This window comes from Centroberyx affinis, unplaced genomic scaffold (assembly GCF_046629955.1).
Source record: "Centroberyx affinis isolate AG114_WGS23_722 - 3 ecotype Tasmania unplaced genomic scaffold, CSIRO-AGI_Caff_v1 ptg001173l_1, whole genome shotgun sequence".
Classification (NCBI taxonomy): domain Eukaryota; kingdom Metazoa; phylum Chordata; class Actinopteri; order Beryciformes; family Berycidae; genus Centroberyx; species Centroberyx affinis.
The window spans coordinates 452,840-477,764 of NW_027279703.1; the positions used below are offsets into that span (position 1 = coordinate 452,840).

A 24,925-nucleotide genomic window follows, 5' to 3' on the forward strand; every position below is an offset into this window, starting at 1 on the left:
ACCACCCTATTGACCGCACCCTTCTGTCACATGTCCCGGGATGCACCCGATTAGCAACAAGCTGATAAAACCACGGGGGAACAAACACAGATGCTCCAAGAGAACATTGTTTTTTTTATTAATATACGAGTATTCCTTTTTCTTTTTTTCTTTTTTTTTTGATGGCTCGGAATGTACAAGAGGATTTAAATGCATTGAGAAACTGAAAAAAAAAAAAATCTCCTTTTTGAGTGTATTTTGTGTACATCAGTGTAAATATTGAAGATAATTAAAGAGGTTATATGGGTTAAGGTCAGGGATGGTTGCTGAGGTGGTTGGGGTTTACAGTTTGCCGCCTTTGTTTGTATTTTCATCCAAAACACTGTTTCCAGAGATATTCCTTGGCTGAAAGGACAGACCAATTAACAGCCTTTTTTATTTCTCATTCTGGCTTTTTACATCTATATGGCAGGTCTCCAGGACAGAGTAAAAAAAAAAAAAAAAAATCTAACATATGTCTGCTGTTTTGGGGTTGTGGTGCATGTGACGTTTGAAGATTCTTTCTCCTTTTCGTATGTTGCAGTTGACAGCACTGCAGCTCATTGTCACTGGCCTGTAATCCAGTTATTTACTTGTTACATACTATCTTAAGTGACCTACATTGTGTACAATACGTAACTCTTACCCAGACATTTACTAGTAGGATCATTTTAGCCGCCATTCCAGGGAGGTGCTCACCTGAGGCAGCGTGTGTAAACAGGGTTGTTGCATTTGTTTCATATCACCTGTATTAAAATGGAGAGATGATCAAACTACAAGCCTTGACTTTACTTATGCCATAACACTGTGTTTGACTTGACATGTTCAGTCCTCTTTAACACAGGGGAAGATATCTACTCTTGCACACTCTTTGCACATCTAGATGGCAGGAAGAATTGATTACAGTCCTACCATATCAGGGGATTTTGAATTTGAATTTGAAAGACAGCCTGCTTATTCAGAGGCACAAAGGCCTATTTTATACCAGCTCACCTACATGCTCCTATTTGCTTCCTAAATGTACGCTGTTTCAGACTGTTAACACTGTATTGACCCCCTTCAAGCCTACATGGTTTTTGAAGGAGATTTAGTCTTTGCTGTTAACCCTTTCATTATGTACTCTCTCACGCACAGTGATGGGTATCTTAATGCAGAGTAATCCTGCATTTTTTGGACTTCACAAGAATTGCAATTTAAGCTATTCTAAGGACACAACATGTATTAAAGGATTAAGGTTTAAACCAGGTGGGAGGTAAGAGGAGAGATTTTTAAAGCTTAGTAGAACAGAGAGGATAGACCCATCCGTTTGGGATATTGGCTCACCTTGCCAAAGTACAATCCATATTCCTGCATTCTGAAGATGAGAGCTGAATAGCACAAACACTATTAGCAGGCAGTCATCTGCACTTTGAATTAATTTTCTGCAGCGAGGGAAGCAGGGAGCACCAATCCTTGTCCACCCACTGTATAGCACTATAACTCTGCTATCATTTTAATTTTGATTCAAGAGGCATTCAGTCCTTTTTTGTTCTTTTATCTTTCCATTCGCATTCAAGAGCGAAAACAGGTCCATCAGCATCTCTGAATGCATTAGAAAATGTGCAAATTGTCTTTTAATGACTTAATTATCCTGCCGGTAGAAATCGCGCATCATGAGTGTGTATGTGCGTGTGTGCGTGTGTGTGTGTATGTAAGAGTATGTGTTACGGATGTCCACAAGATGACAGTATGTACAAACAGTTCATGTAACTTAAAATTCAGGTCAGTTCTGTCCTGAACAAACGATGATGGACCAAGTAGATGCAACTAGCGATAAATATGTTATATTTTATATTCGTGGCTTTATTACATTTTCTATCCCCCACAAAGGTTAGGCTTCTTATTTTAACCATGGATGTGTAGTATTTAATCATTCCCCTCGGTGGTAATAATTGTTCTTTGCTAAAGCGATATCATTGTGAAGACAAAAAAGTAAGCTTTTGTGTGGACCTTTAATCATACAATGAGGAATTGCTGTGTTTGCTCATAATAAGTGGATACTGCCATGTTTTATTCTTTGTGAGGAGGCAGGATGACCCCTCAGGATAAGATTTGAGCTCCTGCCTCATTATCAGTTACTCTCTTATTCCCTTCACAAAATTATGACTCACAAAACAAGATGGTCACAAAATCTTAAGCTATATTCTTTTGGTTGAATGGACAGACTACGTCCCTCTCTGTACACCATGCCTCACTCGCCTTCCTACTCCTCCACTAGTCTACATAGTTATTAGAGGGAAAACCAAGGTTGTTCAAAATGTTGTTTGTGCCTGCTGTTCCTGCTCAATTGCATGTTGCACACTTCTCATGGATGCCGCAAGGGAGAAGAGGTGAAAGTGCCTCCACACAACAATGCACATGGCTGACAATCATTTTGCTCAACAGCGCTCCTGAATAGTACACCTGAGATGGGAGCACTGGTGAGGATAAGGAGCTGTCTCTGTGGCCTACCTGTGAATTATTCACGACTTAACCATGCCTGCAGAATCTGGTTTCCTTTATGTCGTCTGCAGGCTGTGCTATCAGATGACCAAACAGTGTCAGCCAGGACGCCTGACACGCCTTCTGTATGTCTCTCCGCGTGACACACCTCTAAAATGCTCGCCAGAGTGCTGCTAAAATACACTCTTTGTTGTGTTGTTGACCGCAGCCTCGCTCAAGCATGTTATCAGCAACACAAATGACAGCCTGACAGCAGTGACTGAGTGACATGGCTCCCCTGTGACAGAGATGTATGTTTGCATCTCAGTATAGTGTATAAAAATGGATGGCATTGTCAGATTTCTCTGTAGACACTCCCTCTATCTTCTTCAGAGAGTTATCTGTATTATTTACAATTGTATGTGTTCCTAATACCAAGCGACTGGAATTTCACAGTCTTGCAGCAATATTCCAATTCTGTTAAGAGAAGCTAAGTTAAGCATCTGCATTGGCACAGTGAGAGACCTTTGATCTGTGGCTTTGGCTGTGCAAACAGATGTATCCTGGTCATTAAGTCTTTGATAAATGTCACCTATCATCACTCCCCACCCCTTATTCAAACCAAGTTTTCCTCCCAGAGCATCTAATGGTGTGTTTGAGCGAGTTAAGGAGTGTGATCTATCATAATATTCCTATGGACACATTCAGAAATTGACATAATAAAATATGACCTGAACCACTCCTGTTCACATTGTAAAAACCAAGCGAAAGAACAGCAACATAGCTCAAACAGAGTTAAGATCAGTGTATATTCAATGTTGCTGTTGGATAGTTATGGGAAAAGCATGGGTGAGTCAGCAAGTTGCATAACCAAATATTGATCTATGGGGTATTTACATGTTCTGTGTATGGTTATTGAATCTGCATCTCACAGGTGGAGCATGACTAGTGCCCCGCCCCTACAGAGCCAGGGATGCAAATAGCACCTCTACAAGTATCAGCTTACGCTTGGTCCTTTGAGTAGAGAGGCACAGTCATCAGATCACACCAGCTCTTGCACAGCAAAAACCAGGCAGCATGCTACCGTCAGCTGCAATGCACTGACAGTAGCATTCAATAGGATAGGTCAGCCAAGCTCAACCGCCATCATCATCATCATCATCATCATCATCACTAGCGCTATGCCCATAGCGGAACTGCTGGGCGTCCAGTTCGACATGCAGCTGCTGTTGAGGCTGAGTCTCTCTGTGGCTGCTGTGCTTCTGGTTTCTTGGGCCTACAGGTTCTACAGTTCCAGGGATACACGGAAACTTCAGCTCTGTGCCAAAGACAGCCAAGACAGACAGACCAAAGAGCCACAAAATGCAACCTGCCAGAACTGCAAGACGGCGCTGCAACCGCAGAGCTCACCCAAACATGACACCGATGATGGGGATGAGCAACCCAGACCCTCACCGACAAACTCTGCCACTGATGACCTGACACCTGACAGCTCCAATGATCGGCCAGCCGAAGCACATCTACAACAGGCTGAAAACACTGAGGATATTTCCAGCATATCCAACACTGACCAAGGCATCAGCATGGAAGGGGAGATACTCTCTCATCAGAAGCAGACAGAGGTTACCACCAGTAATATTTCATTTGGATCTGCTTTGAACCTTCCTCACCCTACAGAGAGTGGGATGGCCAGTACAACGGGGCGCCGTTCCCCTTGTTTTCTGCAGAGGCTGGTGGGCAGTGTGGGTGTGGGCAGGGAGTTAAGGCAGGACCTGGAGCACCAGGGGGCCTACTCCAGCTTCCTCTCCAAGGCAGAGATCAAAGTGGAGGATGCTAACGTGGTGCTGGATGGAACAGGGGACCAGATTGTGCGTGGAAAGATATATGATTACTACGTTGAGTCTTCCTCTCACTCTATTACAGACTCAAACACCACGATGGGTCAGTATGAGAGGAAATCTGACTCACAGCCAGCGGAGTTTGGAAGTCGTGGCAGCAGCCTCACAGAGCCTCCTTCGTCTCTGAGCCCCATCATTATGCGTGATCTGGTTTTACCACAAAGTGCTGTTGAGGATCCGTTCTCACTAGTAAGCCTCGAGCTGAAGCAGCCCACAAGGCCTGTACTCCTACGCAAGGAGAGCTATCTGGCTGCAGCAGAGCATTCTGAGCTCCCCATCCCCTGCCTAACTTCAAGAGTTTCAACACCAGAGAATCACTCTCTGGCCTCATCCTGTGAGGAGTCCAATTCTGGCAGCCCTGCACTCAGCCCCTCAGACGGCAAAGGCCTTAATGTGGGGGAGGAGCCCAATCTGAAGACTGTAGCAGGGGCTCCATTTTTACACCTGCCAGCAAAACACCTTGACATCACAGATTTGGAGGGCCTAAAGGGTAAGCTTGATTTGGGGAATTGCATGGAAGTGCTGGGCCTGGCTAAAAAACACAGACAGACCTCCCTGCAGCAGGCAGCCCTTAGAGTCATGTCAGACAACTACCTGCAGGTGCTCAGGGACCCCAGCCTGTACGGGAGGCTAATGGCAGGTGAGCGGGAGCAAATCCAGAAACAGAGAATGAGAGGGAGGAGGTTTGTAGTGGTGGCTGATATGGACCCTCAGGACTGGGCGAGGAACACAGGAAGGCAGACAACAAAGATAGAGTGGAGGAGGGCATCCAGCGCGCTCTACTATTATGACGACTACAAAGACACCTGGCACCCGCTCTGCCCGATCCCACAGGAGGTCATCTCTAAAGCCTGTGCCATGTGCACAATGGACAACTACTTATTTGTGGCGGTGGGCTGCCAGGGCACAGACAGAGAAATGACACCCTCAAAGCGAGTGTTCTGCTACAATCCTGTGACATCCATTTGGAAGGAGATCAGTCCCATGAATGAGGCCAGGCCCCACTGCAAACTGGCAGCTCTGGAGGGCTACATCTACGCCATCGGAGGGGAGTGCCTGTGCACAGTGGAGCGCTACGACCCACGAACGGACAGATGGACATTTGTGGCTTCGCTGCCTAACGATACGTTCGCTGTGGCCCATCGCGTCACGGTCTGTAACGGGGAGCTTTTTGTTTCCGGGGGAACCCTCAGATATACGCTGCTGCGCTACAACCCCAAAACCAACACATGGAGGCCAAGCCTACTAATAGGCAGCAAAGACAGAACCACAGAAATGGTGGGTGTGAGGAGCTCTCTGTATCGGTTCGACGTCAACCCACTGCTGGGTGTCAGTGTGTACCGCTACCACACAGTGGCTCGGCTGTGGTACGAGTGCAGCACCAAACGTATTCTCCACTGCCCCGCCTTCCAGTGTGTTGCGTTGGATGACACCATCTACTGTGTCAGTCGCCAGTTCACCATGAGATTCATGGCCGATGAGGTCTCTCCTGCTTTCATAAATGAGGATTTGAGTGTCCTCTCTGCAGCGAAGGGCATACTGTTCCCCTTTGTCCTTTCCCTCCCTGATAAGAAGCCTCTCCAGACCAGTGTATAACCAGGAAACATTTTTCCATTGATCAAGAGATTGGGTGGTGACGCAGTATCCCTACAGGATCCCATTTTACACCAGGTTTCTTGTTGACTGAGAGGGTTTTGGTTTCTATGATTTGTATGATTTATTTGTTTTTTATGATTTATAGTCACTGAAGCTTAACCCAACATCATGTTACTGCAAAAGTGTAACCATTGTGTTGTTACTCTTATTCAGCCGTTTTCCCTTCCACATAGCCTTCACTGTTCCTTAAACCAGGACATTTTCTTGGATAGGGTATTCCATGAGGAAACATATGTTTATTGTGTCTCAATCCCTGGCAATTAATGTAAAATATTAGGCTATTAATGGTAATCAGACTACTGTTTGTTTAGATTTACACAGGGACTGCTGCCATGTAAATAGTTTGTTTCTCTGATTTGCTTCCTCCTCTCTGCCATTAAGTTAGTTTTAAATCATACCAGATGCCTTACTTCTTTAGCTGCAAAGATAATTCATAAACAAGTCTCATAGTAAATGAGTTCATTCAGCTCTAACACATTACAGAGATTGGGCAATATACTGATAATCTATCACTGTGCATCACTGTGTAGGGCACAGATATTACTTACACAGTGGACTGGATACAATGCAATTATCTACGTTTGCTCTTTAAATATGACACGATGTAAATGGTTGTGTCATGCAGTATAAATATGTGAGCTTCTATAAACAACATTTATTGCTACTTTTGAAACTCTTCCAAGACTGAGGCTTGCAGTTACTCTAATATTTTATTCACTCTTTTAGGTGGCTAGAAAGCAGAGTGTTTGTTTTAATCCTGATTGAGCATGGGGCGTCCTGGTGGCTCAGTAGTCGCATGTCATCCCCCTCTCTCTACAATCTGTCCTGTCTGTCTATACTGTGACTGTCCAATAAAAAAGCAGAAATGCCAAAAAATTCTATTTAAGAAAAAATCCTGACTGAGAATAGCCTTTGTCCATTGTACCATAAACTGCATCGCTTTATTGTATCAATTGTTTTATAAACACCATCACAGAAATACATGAATTTGCCATTCATTGTATCATAATCCAAAATTACTGAATAATGCCATTAGTCGAATGTCTGCTCCAATGTTTGTTTGACTGATAGCCAGTGATAGCTATGACATTAGCAACAAGATAAACAGTTCCGGTTTAATTTGATGTGGTGAGCAATTACGTTAACAACAGAAATGTGCATGAGAATCATTAAAAGATCAAATCCCTCATTGTTTACTCATTTACAATCAAGTCTCTTGCTGTGCAGGCTGTAAAACTGTGGACTTCAAGACAACACACTGACAGGTTACAGTGAGTGACATGCTGCTATAGCACCATCATGTGGCTCAGAAAGCAAACACAACAGTGGTTGGAGGTAGATATGCTAAGCTTAAGACTTTTCCCATAACGCAGAGGCATAATGTGACACACAGACATCAGCAGCACAGTAGAGCGACTAACTACCTAACAGTAGGTGAGACAGAGGGCTTCAGCTGCACTGGAAAGCGGCAGGCAGGTGGGAAAAGGGAGGCAGACGCAGATGGCTGACCATCAAACATAAGCATCTTTGATTCTTCCTAATTAAACACTTTGATTCCCTGTAATTAAACACCTAATGGAATGGGAGTTAGACACGTCCCCTCAGACTTTCCCTTGGATGACTCATGGCTTCTGGTTTGCCTCAATACCCAGGTCAGCTCTGGCATCAACACTTTCTGTTTCCTATTTTTTTTTTTTTTTTCTAGAGTATCTAGGGCAATACTAACAGCCCATTCTGAGTTTCAAATATTAAGTGTGAGGAGAGAGAGAGAGAGAGAATTTGCATGTAATTATCCTCTGGAAGGGCGGACATGATTTATGGACTCAGCCCCCTCCTCTCTCCCCTTCACAATCACGCACACACACATACAGTATATATACAAACACTGAAACTGCTCACCGCACAACACACAGTAAACCTAGTCTTCACAAGGACATAATGAGACTTGCATTTAATTTTTAATTCCTTTTGATTTCCCAAATGTTCCGGTCCATTACATTTTGCATGCTGCCAACTAATAAAAATTAAGAACCTCAAACAGCACCACTTTGAACATGGTTTCTAAATTAACAAGCAGCGTGTGAGGTAATCCAAGAGTGTCTGCTTAAGCCCGTTGTGAAGGCGGAAGGAGACTGGAGCAGTGATCTGGGACCTGTAGCAATGAGCGCTGTCTCAGATCCAGATCCTTGTTGTTATGGTTGGCAGCGTGGAGGCGGCTGGAGAGCATGCGTGATGCACTGGCAAAGCGGTTCTGGCAGAAGGCATTAAGTGGGTGCCCCTGGTACGTTGACCTGTACACACTTAGTGATGGGAGGTGTGTCTGCTGCTTTTCCAAACAGTGCTTTTTGGACTCCCGCAGGCCGAAGTTGGTTGGAGGGGCTGGAAAACAACACAGAGAGGAGAAAGGCTCAGCTGCCATGTTGCTGCAGCCATTAATTACACCAATGACTGATTTGGAACAATAAAAGGCATTTGTGGCAACCCAGATTTAATTGTGCATGAGCACAAATGCTGACATGTTTTGTCCATTTGAAATGTACTGACCTGAAGTATGCTGGCACTACATTCATATAGTACAGTTAACTGGATGGTTCAATGTATAATTTTCCATGCATAATTTGCAAAATTAAGCAGTAGTGGCATGGCATTATCAACTGTGGTCTTACCAGGAATTGGATGGTCAGACTTCTCTGGCTGCCATGTCAGGCTGTCGGGATGCCAGGAGCGCAGAGTGGGCAGTGCAGTGGTGTGATTGCGCCCGTAGCTCTCATCGTACAGGGTGACCAAATAATGAGAGGGTGGTGTGCCATGGTGGGCAAAGAACAGCCTGGACGGGAGCCCCTGGAAGACAATACACAGTAGTCTGCACAGCTGGCCTCTACACAGTGGCCTTTACTGCTTTCAGATGCAGAGGGCACAACCTATTCTTTGACACAATCATCTTCACCAGGCAGAAAATGTGACAGCAGCAAATTGCTACTAACTGGCTTTTAACTGCCCAGTGGAAGTGATGATTTTAAACATCTTTCATGACTGCTGAGTCCAACCAGAAATTTGCTTTCATAAAGAGTTTTATCAAAGGCCTTTATCTTGGCCTGTCAATATTATGCAGGAGTGGCCAATATCGAGAGAAGAAAGCCCTGCCTTGCAGGGTTGTGACAGGCATTCCATTGGTGGTAATGCCATGATTGTGCAGTTTAAGGCTGACCTCAGCTCTCTGCAGGGCTGATCTTCTCACACAGACGTCTGGCTTGAAGTCCCAGTGGGGCCGGTAGTCCACGCGGCTGGTGCTGCTGACTGTCTTCGGCTCTCGAGTGAACTGTCTCGGACAGAATAAACAGACATCGGAAAGGGGAGTGATGAGGGGGACTTACAGCCACTTGAGCAACGAGCCCAGCTGAGGGATCAGCAAAGCTCACACTTCACTATCGATCCGCACTGTTGTACATTATTTCTTAAGTCATTCCTCCTCTCAGATCCTGAACCAGCAGCCCATGGCCGTACCTCACGTCAATGCAATTAGTCTCGAGCTCTCGCCTCTCCTACCAGGAGGCTGTGCTGATGTAGCTGAACTGAAGCTGCCTAATCACTTTGCTATAGATTTGACTACCAACTGAGGTACTGCAGAACTCTTGGCAGACCGCCACTGGGATAGCATTATGTTTTGGATCTGTGGCACAAAAAGACAGGAGGTAGTCTATGTTGTCACATTCAGTTGAATTGAAATGGCATGCTTGAGTCAGGACATCTTATTTGGATAGTGGTGATGTAAGATAGCCTGCCCTGTTTTCCGGCTGAGCCAAGAGGCATCGCTGTGTTTACTGAGCCAATGCATTCTGATAACCTTTTGGTAAATGTTATATTATCATAGAGTGGATGACTGTAAAAAACAAAACAAAACAATAAAACAATAAGCAATAAGCAATAAGCTGCAGTAAAAATGCCTACCTTCAGTCTTTCCTCCACCCAGTTACCTATTAGGACTTTCTTTGAATACTTCTGCTCTATTCTCCAGCCAGGTTGGGTCCATTTATCATCCTTCTTTCCTGTTTGATTCATGCTGTACCTGGTGTCAAACACACCCAACCAGAATGTTATGTCCTGTTAGAGCATGGTTAGCTAGTCAAACAGATAGCGTAGGTGCATTCACCTGGCCCCAATTATGACATAGGCAGTGGAGGGGAAACAGAAGAGCTCTGTTGCTATGGATACAGCAAACACTGAGAGGCAAGGCGAGCAGAGTATCCTGGGAGCAAATGGGAGATGTCTTACACCCATATTAAAAAAGAAAAACATTCCTGAAGGCTGGGGGACATGACATTTGCCTTTTAGCAGTGCATACTGTTGAAATTGGTGCCTGAAATTGTTTCCAATATTTGTGATAAAATTTGAAAAGTATTTTCCTCAGGACTACTTTTTATTTTTTGGAATAAAACTGGTTTGGCATAATGATTTGTTTATTGATTTTGTTTTCTGTGAACAAGACAAAGTTACTTTCAATGAACACAAGGACACACTGAACACACTGCCACTGGAGGCATTTTTTTTGTTTATTGATTAAATAAATCAAGAATGCAAACTGAGTAAAGCACATTACATATCCAATTCATGATTTTCATAGTGTTTTTACATAGTCAACAACACTATCCACAACTCGCGTTGCAGAGGGAAAGGTCAGCCAGCCCTGGTTGATAAAGTTAATGATGCCATGAAAACCATCCATCACATGTTGCCAGGTGACATCTATTCCCAAGTCCATCAGCCGTTTCCTATAAAGAATCCCATCATCCCTCAGGACATCATACTCACAGGTGAGGATGAAGGTGGGCGGGGTTTTCTGGATGGCGGCGTCGTCCGCCAGTAAAGGGGAGACATCGGGTTCCAGACCGGATTTGACTATGTGATACACCTCCCCGTCATATTCCGCGGCCGGCTGCTCACAGTAGCCCCGAGCGAGGCACTCTGGAGGCAGGCTGGAAGGAGAGAGCCACTCCTGGTAGCGTGGCCTGAGCTCAGTGGGGACGTGGTTCCCTTCCAGCACGTCCTGGCACACAGACATGTCCCCGTTGAGGTACTGCAGAAAGTAGAATGCCACCCGGCCACGGAACAATATGGGCACAGCATGATTTTGCTGGTATGAGGGCAGGTTGAAATCTGCCATCTGCAGAGCTGGGTAGATGAGGACCTGAGCGCAGGGGGACGGCAGATGTCCATCCTCTCTCTTTGCCAGCCTTTGGCACAGTGCGGCTGCCAGGTTTGCCCCGGCGCTGTCCCCTCCGACTGCCACTCTGCGCGAGTCCACGCTGAACTCTGCCTCAGCCACAGACAGGAAGTGACAAGTCGCCGCCTCACAGTCGTCCAGCTGGGCGGGGTACCTGTGCTCAGGAGCTAACCGGTACCTAAGAGGGGTGAGAGGGCAGACGGAGGCCCAAGATGTCAAATTCTGCCCATTTTGTAGCCAAAACAGCTTTAAGATATTAATTTGCATTGTAAGAATACATTGTAAAAGAGAGACAAAAAAGTGAAAGTACCCAACAGAAACCACAGTGGTCTCAGCCTCCTTGGCGATGTGCCTGCAGACTTCATCAGCAGCATCTAATCAGGATTAGCAGGACTTTACAGTTAACAAAAGATAAAAGACTCATATGGTGCTTTGTAAGTGGCAAGCAAGTACACAGTCTGAACACTACAATCAATGGCCTTCTGTTTACCTACATTTACTATCTCCTTTCCTATGATCAGAGGTCTTATATTATTTACAGTAAGGAGCAAAGAAGATTAAATAAACGTTTAATTCATACTTATACTGCCCATCACCCATCCTCCTCCATGGAAATACACAAGACCTCTTCTCAACCCGTCAAAGGCAGCTGTGGGTTCATACACTCGCACCGGCACCTCAGCAAACCTCAGGTCCTTCACACGCAGGCCGGGGGGAACTGGGTTCAAGCGGGTCAGAAAACAGGCCCTGAACCATCGAGTGAAGCTAACCTGATGACAAATACCCAGACGCTCCAGGATCCGGCCCTGGGAGGAAAGAAACCATGCATAGACTTATCACATTTTTCAGGTGGTTAATTAATGAACGCATTCATTCATTCACTCATTTATTCAATCATTAAAAAAAAAAGTGTTTTGTTTTTTTTCTGAGGCACCTGATTCATCACTTGTGGAGTTGAATTTTTAATTTTCAGTTGCTGTCATAAAAGGTGAACATTAACAATTGTGTAACACTTTTGTTTCTCTCTGTCCATAATACAATGATGAAAAACAAATGACCTTGCCTCTCTTTGCTTTGTTCTTGTTTTCTTATCTAAACTTTCTCTTATCGCTTTATTGGTTGCTAGAGGACAGAGAAAGGACATCCATCTTCGGCAAAGGCCTGAAAGAGCAGATCTGATTTGTACTGTTGTTCAAGCAAAGGCATTTTTCCTATCCACTGAGGAATAAGTTAATTTAATAAAAAAAAAAAAGAAAGAAAGTTAATTACCTCAACAGAGACAAGAACACGATTTGACTTGCAGGAAACATAAAATAATAAGCACGAACAATTCCATAGATAGATACTTACCACAATTGCTATGCCAACAAACATGCCATGAACTATATGCAGTTTCCCGCTATTTGCAACCCCACGAGGAATGTCTGAATTCATCAGCTCAGAGTACACAAGTCCAATTACCAGAAGGAGGAAGGCTGCAACAAGAGCAGCAAAGCCAATTATTAAAATTGCAGAGCTTATGTCCATGGTGTTTCTGGTCCGCTCTGCTGAAGGTAAGTCATTAGAAGTAAATGTTTTATCTACCTGCTTTCAACCTCTCTGCACTCCTCCCACATTTTCACGCAAAGCATTCTGACCTTGGTCTCACTTAATGACATGTTTGGCTGCCTGTTACCCAGGAAAAAATAATTACGTTCTTTAAAATATTTTATGGCCGTGTAGTCAAAGTAATTACTTGTTTCCCAAAGAAACCAAGACGTTTCACTAAGAGATATTGATCATAATTTTGTCTATGTTATTAGAGCAGTTTTTTTAATTACTTATACATTTCCAGGGTACCCATTAACTTGCCCACCAATCCCTTGCTATATTTTTATTATAGCTAGGGATTTATATTGATTTTATATTCAACACCTGAAATTTATTTTTTTCCAGCCTTGTAATGTTTACTGCCTGTCCCTGGTATTGAGGAAAAATCTGCTACTAACGTCTGCACTCAACAAAGACCGGTATTTACATTGTGCATTGACTGAGCACAGCCTTATCTGAACTTTCACTGCTGATCTGTAGATGGCAGTGATAGCATGAGTGAAAATAAACAGTGCTCTCTCAGATAAGTTGTCTTTTGATTTTTGCATTCTACACTACAGTAGGTGCAGCCTAAACACATTCACCACTCACCATAATGTATGTCTTTATTATTTTGTCTTGTTTTTGCAAAGCCACTATATCACATTTCATTTCAACTCAGCTGGGAATACTTTAGTGTCAGCCTCCAGTGCAATTTGACTGTGAGCTTGCATTTTGTAAATCTCAGAATTATCCAAAATGATGACAGCATCTGGAGTTGTGTTGTCTTAGAGCTTTTAGCAGCCCCCGAGAGCCTCTCCGCCTTCCCTAAGTAGCTGAGCCCAGCACAAAGCAACCATTGTGAAGCTGCTCTTTAAACCCATCCCAGTTGCTGAGAAAGCCCTGCATTCAGCGATACCCAGCAAAAATCACAGCACCGGGGCCAAAAATCACAGACTGGAATCTCGTCTGAGGCCCATGAATTCATAGGATTTGTTTAGGGAGGGGTATTCATGCAGGTTTCTGTTTGTCACCCTGCCAAGATTCTGCAACTGGGATGACCAATTTCCCAAACTGCACTGTCACACACAGAAAGATATCCCCTACTTCAAAAAAACGTATTACAGACAGATGGAGGTCAAACAACAGATTCAGCATTTACAAGAAACAAACATTCAAAGCCATCACTGTTTATAGACTGTTTTGTCATGTAAGTATAACCGACTTTTTAGATCTACAACTCTGCACCTCCTGGACCAAAACTGATGGCAGCAGTGACAGAATAGCCTGTCAGAAAAGAGTCAGAAAGCATTTTGTGTATCTTCAAATCAACAAAAAACATGGTCATTCAGCAAGTGTACATGATACAAACCCCACTACTGGCTTAGTTTATACAGTGGTTTATTGAATAGAAGACATTTTTTTCTCTAATTTATTATCTGAGCTTTGATGCAGTGAACAACTTCATGTGACACCTAAACATGACTTTTATTTTGAGGCTGTAGATTTGTTTGCAGTGAAACTTTCCTGTGTTATAATTTATTATTAGTGGAAAAAAGTTCCAAAACATTCAAAATATTCAAGAGCATAATGTGAATATATGAAGAGTTTAATTCCAAAATGTGATATCCACCATCCACTGAAAAAAAAAAAAAAATCACTGAAACACTACTCTATAATATGACTATACTAACTCGAACTCTAAAGTGATTGATAGCGTGAAAGTAAAGCACATTATACATTACTGAAGTTACGAGTCTGAAGTCCTTTGCTTAGAAAAACATTATATTTTTGAGGACAGAATAGTCTGTGTTATTGAAATATTGACTAATGGATATCAAGTAAAACAAAAAAAATATATAAATGTTTTGGAGTGAAAGCCTTCATATGCTCCAAATTTAAATATACTGTATATCTTTACGTATCTTCCCATATAGTTATGTATGTATTTCAAATGAATGTCATCTTTTAATAGAGAGACACTTTAATGATCCACAAAGGGAAATTATTTTTGGTGGTAGGGATTCAGTGACTTGCTCAAGGGCACTTCAGCAGGGCAAGTGCCTGTCAGCATGGGGTTTGAACCCAGTTTTCCCCATTGCATGGCAGCCACTTTATACACTTGGCCAACTGCCCAAGTACATGTGAACACATTTTTTTGGCCAGTTTGTGCACATTTTGAAACATACCTGTACACACACGTGGCATTTATTTATTTATTTATTTACTAACTTACTTATTTAGGCTACTAACTTATTTACTTACTTACTAATTTATTTACTTACTCACTCACTTATTTACTTTACGTGTTCACTTCATTTATTTACTTACTCGTTTATTTACTTACTTAACTCACTCACTTATTTTTTTTGGCTAGGGTTTGGGATAATATATAGGCCACTGACCAGGGTTTCTTAAATTTTTCATGTCATGAAGCCCCAGATAGACACATCTGACCACAGACCCCCATTTAATAAGACTTTGCTCCAGGAACCCCCATATAGGAAGATTTTTTTAGTTGGTGCTGATTTTGTATTGAATTATATAACTGCCTACACTGAAGGTGGGCAGAATAGTGGGGAGTGAAACCTGTGATTAGAAGAGTCATTCATATCTAATTAGGTAATAGTGAAGTTAAACTTTTCCCAATGTGGCTGAGGCCCTCTTAAGGTCCCCGGACCCCACCTTGAGAACCCCAGCGGTAGACAGATGAAGGGGGTGGGGAGAGGCAAGTACGCAACCACTCAGAGCAGACAGGCACTGGAGCAACATATTCATCCCCACTTAACATGTCAATCAGGATTAATGCCCTTGCAAAACTCCCCTCAGGTCCGTCCAGGTCCTTTCACTAGTGGAACTATCGTAGCCAGAGCAGAGGCGGTAACATATAAGACAGGATAGGACAGGACAGGACAGGACAGGACAGGGTAAGAGAGGAGAGGAGAGGAACACAACACCAAAGCCCAGCGGTTTCAGTAGCGCACACCACGGAGAGAGAGCCGCGTCGTCTGGACTTGTGTTTCATGTTTGTGAGTCTGTACCCGTGGTCGACAGGCGGTATGAGAGCTCATTCACACTTTTCGAGAGCCTGATGCACGTCGCCTAACATGTCAGAGCACTTTGAAGTGACAGGCTCTTCCTATTTTTATTGTTCGCCTGTGGATTATTGATGCAACACTCAACTGAGGCTGCAGATGATACTGTTTGCATGCGGATAAACTTGCAAGAAGCGACCCGCTGTTCCTGCACTCCGCTCAGTGTTGCAGGATCTCAGACTTGGTGCGCGTAAACTTGCGTGAACATTATTTACTTGTAGGCTGCCCGAGGACTGTCCGAGATGGATTTGAAGAGCGTGGGTTGTATGTTTCTTTTCCCGGTTCAAATGCTCTATTATATAGTCAAGGCAAGTTTGTTTTCGCTACTGCCAAGCAGAAGGAAGGACCTGGCCAAGGAGGTGGTATTGATCACCGGTGGGGGACGAGGCATCGGTCGTCACCTGGCCAAAGAGTTCGCGAAGCAGGGGGCCAGAAAGGTAATTTCATTTAACTACATACAACTTGTTGCACGCACACACTGCACTTAAACCCTTTCCAGTAAACGAGCAATACATGATCTAATAATACGAGTTGCTCATTTTGTTTTGACAAGGCATGTAGCGCATGCTTCTGCAGGCGGTTGTGAACTTGTGACAGGCACTGGCACTGATATAGCGAAGTGTAATTTGGGAGGCTCAGGCCCAGACACAAAACCCTCTTTTGCCACTCATGCTATTCCTGGTGGGGGCAGCCTGGATCCCCACCTTGCTCCCTCCTGCTAAAGGCTTGGCAGGTAGCCTGGCGAGTCCAGTCCGCCCTCCTGTTCTCCAACTCTATTGTTTTCCCTCTGTAATATGAAAGAGGGGAGCGTGACCTCTAAGTAGTTGGTCCAGTGAGACCGGAGACACTGCCCTCAATTTTGGTTCAAATATTGCACAACAGCGCGGGTCAACCAGAGGGCAAGTCTGGAGAGCCTTAGGTCCTGTATGGCTTGATTGACCACTGATGTCATTTAGTGAAGGACTGACATCCGCTCTGCCAAGGTGACTCTCTCACATCCAGTTTGACTGACATGTCTAAAAAGTGTATACCCCAAAGATTTAGGCTGTGATAAAGGCATTGACTGTGTGTGTCTGGGTGTGTGTGTGTGTGAGAGAGTGAGTGAGTGTGTGTGTGTGTGTGAGAGGGTGCATGCACATGTGTGCACAAAGCCACACTGAAACTGCTTCAAAGACATTCACATAACAATAGCCCTGTTATAACCCCATCATAGTTTCTAGCCATTTCTGGGTCTTTGCACCATCATAAACTCTGCCAACATATCACAACACAACAAAGGCTCCATAATCCTTTTAATAAAACCCAGATTAAGTTTTGTTTTCAAGCATGGCAGGAGAGATGCCTTCTATGGGGTGTATGCAAAATGAACCCAACAAAAAGGGTTAGGGGGTAACAGATTACATGTGTCTAGATTATCTGATACAAAAATGGTAACTGTAACCCATTACAGTTATTGAAAAACAAAGCAACCAGATGACAGATCCTTATTAAATAATAGGTTGAACTTGTCAGAATACTCAGAAATATGTTTGAAGGTTGGAAATTGGAAAGGCGTTTTGACTGTGAGACTGCAGTCACGATTAATCATCATTTTACCCAACTGGAGGTTAAGGTTAATTGTACAGTAGATGATATTAACCATGTTTTGATAACAGTCTGTCAAATGGTAATGGTATTGTTTAACCTCATATTCTATAGATTTTGAAGTCAAAGTAATCCAAAAGTAAGATAAAGTGTAAACTAATTACATCACTGGGTTTGCAACTTTGTGCTAATCAATATTCTCAGTGGATTACAGTACAAAGTAACCTCCCCAGTCCTGCCAACCAAGGAGCACAGTCTGGAACTACCCCACCTAAACCATGCGCTCACACTTATAAATAGCCTAGTGCCTAGTCCCCCCCCCTCCCCCCCTCTCCTCTCCCCCTGCCCCTCTCCTCCTCCCCCCTAACAAGTAGAAGGCACTTGGGCTTGAAATGCTCCAATTGTTACATTGATGGTTCCTATCCACTGCTGGCCAGTGTAACCACTGTTCCCATCATCATTTCCAGCTATGTTTTGTCTGCCAGTGGGTGAATGTTACACAGCGGAGTGCATGATGAGCCACTGGTGTCCTGTTAGTAGTAATGCGTTAACACCGGCCAGCTCTATTTTTGATCCTCTCAGATGGGAGTCATTATTACATATGGAAGAAGAAGGTGGTAATTTCCATGGTAGAAAGCAATCAGCAGCCCAGGGGAAAGCGGCAGGATGTAATTATCTGTATATGTGTGACATGCACTGTACATCTGCGATGCTCTCTTAAAGCACAATCGCAGCATCTTGAAAACAGTGCTAAAAGCCCCATGAAACACTAACTGCCTCGCTCTTCCTTTCAATGCCATCTCCTTGGGGAACAAGCAAGAAGAATCCTGTGGGTTTTAAAAGCTTTACTTTGCAGCTGCACAACAAAGGATGTCACCATGCTTTTCAGCACCCCATTGTTGGGTATTATCAAGGTGTGAAGGCTTTGAAAACAACACCTGTGGTAGTGTGTTTGACAATTACTCCCTGCCTAAAGACATGCTAAAAAAGAAATAGGACGGTCATTATGAATAGGACTAACCTCTATGAACTGGAGCTCACCCCAGTTTGAGCCCCTTTGTGATTGGCAGCCGGAATTTCCTTTTTCCCTCTGCCTGGGCTTTGGTGTTTTCACGGTATGAGGAGGACTAACTACATCGCTGATGAAAGAATCTTACGAGATGGAGAGCCGGGACTTAGAGGGGGGAGCCAGATCTTCTTGTGTGCTGTTAGGGGAACCGTTACAGAACGAAGCTCTGAAACAATAAACCAGCGCGAGCATTTACAAAAGCAGCATCCAAGTTCAGAGCTCTGGTAGAGGGATTTCAGGACCATTCTCTTGAATGGTTTGCAACTTTAATCAGCACATTCCCACAAAGGCTCCTCACAGCTTCCCCTCCCAGCATATTCTTCTGCCGTAACAAGAACTCTAGACGGCACTGGTTGTGAAAAACAGTGTGGGTTTTTTTTTGTGGTTGTTAACATACAAAATTGATTACTACAAGGAAGATGAACCAAACCAAGGCTTTGACAACAGGTTTGTGTGGGTGCACGCATGTGTGTGTGTGTGTGTGTGTGTGTGTGTGTGTGTGTGTGTGTGTGTGTGTGTGTGTGTGTGTGTGTGTTTTGCTGGAGGCGGGAAGCACACTGCTCCCAGCTGGGTATTGCCCTGCAACTGACCTTGCTGTCTCCGCAGTAATTAGACAGCGGCAGGCGACTGCCTCCTGAACTCCTGCTGCCCCCTCTGTGTGCCGCCTCTCTGCTGGCCCATACAATGGGTGTGAAAAGGAGGGCTCATACCCACCCATACATTCAGACCTGGGAGATAGGATATGGCTGTATTCTACTGGGGCTATTGGGGATACAAAAAAGCACACATCAGCCACTATGGAGTAGCATCTGCACTGCACCCTGACTCACAAGGTCTCGTTTCAAGCCATTGCAACATTAATTTGTTGATTGCAGAGCTTTTAGTTCCACCATTTGTTGATGCTAAATCCTGTTAGCTATGCCCAGTTAGAACAATGACTGTTTTATCAGTGATACTGAAGGGGCTTATGCAAGGTCAATTAGAAACTGTTTTCTTACTCTTTCTATCCTGATAGCAATTTGGCCAATCGTTGTTTGTTCTGATGGTCCTGTGTGTTGTGATGGGTGATAAACCCGATGAATTAAATAACATTCTAACAGGAGAGCACAGTTTGAGTGCTGATTTTTAATGAGAACTGTCAGGTTTGTTTGTTAGGCTCAAATCCTATTAAAAGCTTTCAGTTATTTATCAAGACCTGTCCGCCTTCACTGATTACTCAAATGGGCTTGCAAATGAAGCAAACAAAAAAGCCAATCAAAAGCAACTTGAGATGAAGGCTGTTCAGACGGGGAGTCAAATGGTTCTGACACTGGATCTGATAAAGAAATAAAGAACATATGCCAGATCGCGGTCTTCTTTTATGTCCCCAAAGCCTTAAAAACCTAGGGCCTAAAAGCTAATATTTCATACCTTGGTTTCCTTCTGCCACCATTACCATTACACAGTTATGGCCACACGAAGACTTGCATCACTAAGAATAGGAAAGGATTTTAAAGGTTCCTGGCTGCTCAAATTGTCATACTGTAGATGCCAAACATAACGTAAGCGAAACAGTATGTTGCATATTTGTCCCCAGACACAGTTTGGCAGAGAATTTAAAAAATAGGAGGGTGGCAGAGTGGCCTAGTTTTCAGAGAGACAGGCAGAAAATGACAGCTTTGACTCCTGCAGCAGACAATGTGTGTCCATAGATAGCCATGTAACCAGCTGAAGTGTCTCTAAGAAACACGCTGGGTCCCTAATTAGTAAGTCACTGTTGATAAGAGTGTCAGCTAAATGTAAAATCTTAAATATACCATACTACTGTTTCAGTTTTCTGTCCCTGCAGAGAAAAAGCACATGTATGTTACTACATGCTCATAGATGTCTTTCATGTACAGTAAAAGAATTAGTTACTCTCAGACTAATATGTCATTGCAAATAAGACAATATAACACCCAATGGCTGGATGGATATTCACACATAAACAATACAACAGGGGTGAATGACAGGCTGGCTCATAGGCTCACAGACAGACACTCTGTCTTGTACACATACACACACTCTCTCTGTCTCTCTCTCTCTCTCCCTCTCTCTCTCTGTGTGTCTCTCTCTCTCTCTCTGTCTCTCTCTCTCCCTCAGACACACAAGATCACTTTCCAGAGGACTTTTTGCTCAAATATTAACCTTGGTCACGGGCGACCAGCCAAACCCCACACTGGCCCCCTCAGCACTTCACACACGCACTGTTTTCAGACTCCCTGACCAGAGATGACGGGGCTCATCTGCCCAACAGGCCGTGTAATCTCTTTGAGAATGTGTGTTTGAGAGATGAGGAGGGCTCACCCCCTGATTTCATTACCTTTCCCTGACCCCAAAGACTGACAGATCTAATTGCCCAATCACTAGCCCCCCAGCTCCATCCAACCCGATGTTCCCTGCTCAAATGACCGGCCTTCATTTAGTCTCCGGGTGGATGAAGAGACAGTTCATTCACACAGCAACCCCCAACCCTTTAATCTTGCTCGAAAACTATTTGTCGGACTGAAAATGGCCTCTCTGTTCTCTGAATGAAAAGAGAATTTCTGCCCGTAGATCTCCACAGTTCCACCAGGTCCCAATGCCAAAAAAATTACGCAAAACCGACGCAATGTTTTGTTGATGACTGGTTGCCGAAAATAAAACCCTTTGCAAGCAACCATTCACCTGAATTTGCATCTGATCTTTTCCCAGCTTAAAATGCAGTGCATTTCCCTGTTTGTGTTAACTTTTGAAAATGTTATTTTTGCTAGGTGATCTTGTGGGGCCGAACAGAAAAGTGCCTCAAAGAGACAGCTGAAGAGATCTCCCTCTCAGGAACAGAGTGCCATTACTTCCTGTGTGATGTGGCCAATCGGGAGGAAGTTTACAAGCAAGCCAAGGTGGTTAGAGAAAAGGTACGCCAGCTTGAACACAATATGGATGTTTTTATTTACACAAAGAAAAATGTCATTTTGCACAAAGTGAAACACTACACAAAGCTTTTCCCGGTGATGCCTCTCCCTTCCTCTGTATGTGCGTTGGCTCGGAGCTGCTCAAGCCCGTCTCGCTCTCGCATCTGGTGTATAGATTACACTTCAACGGAAATTTTGAAGTCTGAATAAGAGCAGGGAATATTGCTGTCAGCTCTGGTGCGACAACTGTATTATCTCATGAAAGCAAACAGAAAGTGCAGAAGATCTTTGGGAGTGATCTCTTGCTTTTTTTTTTTTTTTTTTACTGTGGTTCTGTTCAATATCAGGTGGGAGATGTTACAATATTAGTGAACAACGCAGCTGTGGTCCATGGTAAAAGCCTGATGGACAGCGATGATGACGCCCTTCTGAAGTCCCAACACATCAACACCATGGGACAGTTCTGGGTAAGAGCTGCTGAAGTTGAAGCAGAGATACTGTGCATAGAGAAGTAGGGGAATTCCTGCCAGCAGATTATCCTTATCATTTGCAAACGTTGTTTTTAGCAGCCTGTGCCCTTGTATGGCTTGACAGTGTATAGGTGTCCCCAGACTTGTCAATCATGGCTGCTTTTATGGCAGGTTAAGTGGGGTATTTCCAAATTCATACCCTGAAACATCAGAGGAGTTTTTGGGACTTTATTTTGAATGGAGATCAAAAGACCATGTCATATGCAGGCAGAAATGCAATTATAAACTAAATGGAAATGGGAATTTAATCTGTGTTACACTCTGGGTCTATTTCCCCTGTCTGTTCTTTCTTTGTCTGACTGCATATATTTCACTTTCTTTTTCCATCAACCCTTCTCCTTCCTCCTCTCCCTTCTCCCCTTCATTCACCCCTTATCCTATCCTCTACCTCATCCTTTCTCCCCCCCTCCATCCACTCCCTCCTGTCCACAGACTACAAAGGCCTTCCTGCCACGGATGCTGGAGCTGCAGCACGGCCATGTTGTTTGCATAAACTCCATCCTGTCCCAGTCTCCCATTCCTGGGGCCGTGGACTACTGCACCTCCAAGGCCTCCTCGCTGGCCTTCATGGAGAGCCTGACGCTCGGCCTGCTGGACTGTCCGGGCGTTGGCTGCACCACTGTGCTCCCCTTCCACACCAACACAGAGATGTTCCAGGGCATGAGAGTCAGGTGAGAAGGCACCCGAAAGGGAGAAGTTAATGCAGTATTGGTTGCTTATAATGTTAGCAGTCCAGGATTTTAACGGTGCTATGTGTTGCATTTTAATATCGATAGATCATTACCACATTAATTTTGAGGCAGGATAATAACCATAAACAAACGGTCATCATCAAGAAGATTTGCAGCCTCTACCGGCCTCTATACTGCATTTTACATTGGTTCGATATTGTGGGAAATCTGCTGGATTGCTTTACGGCACAGAACAGGAAGAGGACGCTGTTCTTCCGGCACAAACAGAGCTAAAGTTTCTCGCAACAGATGGTGGAATGAGTGAAAGGCAGATGGACAAATCACTTCCAACATGTTGATCCTCTTGAGTAAAGCAAAAGAGAAACCGAAAGAAGGGGAAGGAGGACAAGTAGCAACCTTTTGTGACTGGAAGCATCAGGGTTTATGGGAAATGTAGTCTCTAGAGAATGGCTAGAAATAACAATACCACTGGCTTGAGATAGAGGCCACCACACCATGGTCTCTTTTGTTTTCGGTATTCATATCAAGGTATCACAATTAGATAACGATGTATTGATGTTTAAAAATGCTACATGCAGCAATCTGGATAAGTGTGTCAGCTAAATGCCTTAAATCTAAATGCAACTGAGTAATATTCTCCCCTCCCAAACAACTACCATCCAAGTGCCCTTGAGGAAGTTTCTGATCCACCAAATGCTCCTGGGGAGCAGCTCAGTAGCTAATAGTACAAGAATGCCATACTACTGGGCAGCTCCACAGTTTGTGTGTATGAATGTGTGTAAGCCTCCCTCTCCCTGCAGCGACTCTCCTGGGCTGTTTGTTGTAAATAACAATGTTTTCTTAGTAAACATTTCTGGTTAAATAAGGTTTCAAAACATGGAGCAAAAATAGCAGATTATATTCCTTTTTCAGATGTATGAACAGCCCAGATTTTTTGACATTTTTGTATAATGGCTACTGGAACATGATACACACATTTTGGCAGCATTCGCTAGCAGACTATGGTCTACCTAGTATCTGTTGCTATGCTGCCATAAAAAGCATGCCTAGCTAGCTAAATCCTGCCATGTTTGCACTGAAATTGGACTGAGGTCAAATTCCAATGCCCCCAGATGCTTGTTATGAGAACTAGTTTTGTTTTGAAAGAAGGCTCTAGCTCTTTCACTTCAGTTGACAGAGTGATTGTCACCATACATTACTCTCACACTCATCTAATGTGTACTAATTTAACTTATATGTCTTTGCTGGTCTTTCTACCATAGATTTCCCCAGCTCTTTCCACCACTCAAACCCGAGACAGTTGCCCAGAAGACTGTTGATGCAGTCAGGACTGACAAGGCCTTCCTCTACTTGCCCTGGACCATGCATGCCCTTGTCATTCTTAAAAGGTAGGAGTTCTCATTTTATATTTATTTGTCTTATTCCTTTCATTGCCATAATTTATGCATTATGCCTAACGTTATCTTAATGGTCTTTCTGCACTTTCTAGCTTCATGCCGCAAGTTGCACTTGAAGAAATCCACAAGTTTTCTGGAAGTTATACCTGCATGAACACGTTCAAAGGGAGGACATGAATCTGGATTGTGCAGAATGTCGGAGCAACCTCAACCACTCTGGGGTGTAATGAAGGGAATATTTCATGGACCTTAAGACATTTGGAAGTGGAGGAGGCCCCATGATAGTGTGAAGCAAAATAATTAGGGGACATTCGCAAGGCTGTTGCTCCTGCAGGTAGAATTCATTCACAAACTGCAGGATATACCCTGGTCCCATTTGTGATTGTGTGTGTGTGTGTGTGTGTGTGTGTGTCTGTGTGTGTGTGTGTGTGTGTGTGTGTGTGTGTCTGCGTGTGTGAGTGACTGTGTGTACACATGTATAGTGTGGAGGACTGAGTACCATTCTCACTTTGAACAGAAGCCATGCATAGGTCTGTACCAGCAGTTATTCTGGGAGTCTTTTACACTCCTTTTAGCCTGTTTTTATGCTTCTTTTTTACTCTACTTTTCACGTGTCTTTGATTCAAAACACGTTAATAAAATGGAGTTTTAGAGAAGCGCCGTGTTTCTTTGTGCATGATGAAAATAGAAAATGTGAACACTTGGGAGGTACCATTGTTTTGTGTCTGGGTTTGACTCCCATGGCATTGTGATAACACCTCTGATTTATTCCAAGCATGAGATCACTGACTGTGACAGACGATGTTGTCAAAACATAAAACGCA

The 24,925-nt window shown here is 43.8% G+C and overlaps 4 protein-coding genes across 4 annotated transcripts; 2 read left to right on the plus strand and 2 right to left on the minus strand.

The window, feature by feature from the left end:
* Positions 1-3,554: 3,554 nt before the first annotated feature.
* Positions 3,555-7,157, plus strand: klhdc7a (kelch domain containing 7A). The gene has a single exon (XM_071524294.1). It carries the CDS (start codon positions 3,660-3,662, stop codon positions 5,970-5,972), a length of 2,313 nt encoding a protein of 770 aa, XP_071380395.1. The 5' UTR covers positions 3,555-3,659; the 3' UTR covers positions 5,973-7,157.
* A 979-nt stretch (positions 7,158-8,136) lies between these two features.
* On the minus strand, positions 8,137-10,091 carry cfap107 (cilia and flagella associated protein 107). Its single transcript, XM_071524291.1, has 4 exons — positions 9,981-10,091; positions 9,241-9,351; positions 8,699-8,873; positions 8,137-8,411 (listed from the first exon to the last, which is right to left on the minus strand). Exons 1-4 carry the CDS (start codon positions 10,089-10,091, stop codon positions 8,137-8,139), a joined length of 672 nt encoding a protein of 223 aa, XP_071380392.1.
* Positions 10,092-10,647: 556 nt separating this feature from the next.
* Positions 10,648-12,780, minus strand: aadacl4 (arylacetamide deacetylase-like 4). Its single transcript, XM_071524299.1, has 4 exons — positions 12,604-12,780; positions 11,834-12,059; positions 11,564-11,627; positions 10,648-11,431 (listed from the first exon to the last, which is right to left on the minus strand). The coding sequence occupies exons 1-4, from the start codon at positions 12,778-12,780 to the stop codon at positions 10,648-10,650; spliced, it is 1,251 nt and encodes a 416-aa protein (XP_071380400.1).
* Positions 12,781-15,759: 2,979 nt separating this feature from the next.
* Positions 15,760-24,709, plus strand: dhrs3b (dehydrogenase/reductase (SDR family) member 3b). Its single transcript, XM_071524293.1, has 6 exons — positions 15,760-16,354; positions 21,342-21,485; positions 21,830-21,949; positions 22,445-22,683; positions 23,967-24,092; positions 24,194-24,709. The coding sequence occupies exons 1-6, from the start codon at positions 16,160-16,162 to the stop codon at positions 24,276-24,278; spliced, it is 909 nt and encodes a 302-aa protein (XP_071380394.1). The 5' UTR covers positions 15,760-16,159; the 3' UTR covers positions 24,279-24,709.
* Positions 24,710-24,925: the final 216 nt, after the last annotated feature.